At 72.3% G+C, this 876-nt stretch overlaps 1 protein-coding gene across 1 annotated transcript in view; it reads right to left on the bottom strand.

The window, feature by feature from the left end:
• The window catches only part of TRIM28 (tripartite motif containing 28), a gene marked incomplete in the record, with an annotated part of 57,403 nt that extends 56,831 nt beyond the window's left edge, over positions 1 to 572 (bottom strand). Inside the window, 1 exon segment of the mRNA XM_034789282.1 lies at positions 169 to 572. Coding sequence (XP_034645173.1) covers positions 169 to 348 — 180 coding nt within the window.
• Between the last annotated feature and the right edge of the window lie 304 nt (positions 573 to 876).

Here is an 876-nt window from a genome sequence, read left to right as displayed (position 1 = left end):
CCCCCCCCATGCCCGCTCCCGCCGGCCCAGCACCCCTCCGCCCATTGCACAGCCTCCCCCATGCCCGCTCCCGCCGGCCCGGCACCCAGTGTCCAAGGCATCCCATACACGCCCCCGCCCGCCCCGCTCACCTTGTTCCTCTTTGTTGTTGGCGGCCTCCCCGTCGGCGGCCGGCTCGGCCCGCAGGCACTCCCGGCAGACGGAGTGGAGGCAGGGCAGCAGGCGGGGCTCCCGCTCGGCCCGCAGCCGCTCGCGGCACACGCCGCACTTCTCCAGCACCTCCAGCGCCTCGGGCCGCTTCTCCCCGCCGGGGCCGCCCGCCTCGGCCGAGGCCGCCGAGCCCGACATGGCGGCCGCTCCCCCTTTCCCGCTTCTCCCGGCTCCAGCTGCACGCGGGGCCCGCGCGCCGCTGGTGGAACGTTCCCCGGGAGGGCCGCGCGCGCCGCTGAGGACGGAACGTTCGCCGGGAGGGCCGCGCGCGCGCCGCTGCTGCTAACGGCGATGGAGCGTTCGGGGCCCCGCTGCACAAAGCCTGAGAGACAAGGGGAGCTGCGCGCGCACACGCACGCTGCGAGAGAGAGAGAGGGAGGGAGAGGGATAAGGCCCCCGCCTCCTGCGCGTCCTTCGCCGTCGCTCCTCCTACTGGGGGGAAAAAAATGGCTGCTACCTTCGAACCAATCAGCGCTCAAATAATCCTTGTGGGCGGTTCTGGCACGGGGAGAGTCAGTCAAACCGACCAATCCACCCGCCTTTGGGAGGCGAGGGGGGCGGAGGACGTCACCTTAAGTTTCTGCGTAGGGCGGGAGAAAGGACGATCGACTGGGGGTTGCACCAATCGCGGGACTCGGAGCGCCGGTGGGGCGGAGAGGGGCGGCG

Source organism: Trachemys scripta, chromosome 14 (genome assembly GCF_013100865.1).
Source record: "Trachemys scripta elegans isolate TJP31775 chromosome 14, CAS_Tse_1.0, whole genome shotgun sequence".
In the NCBI taxonomy this organism is placed as follows: Eukaryota; Metazoa; Chordata; order Testudines; family Emydidae; genus Trachemys; species Trachemys scripta.
Note: the sequence above shows the minus strand (reverse complement) of the source record. Positions and strands in the feature narration are given on the sequence as shown.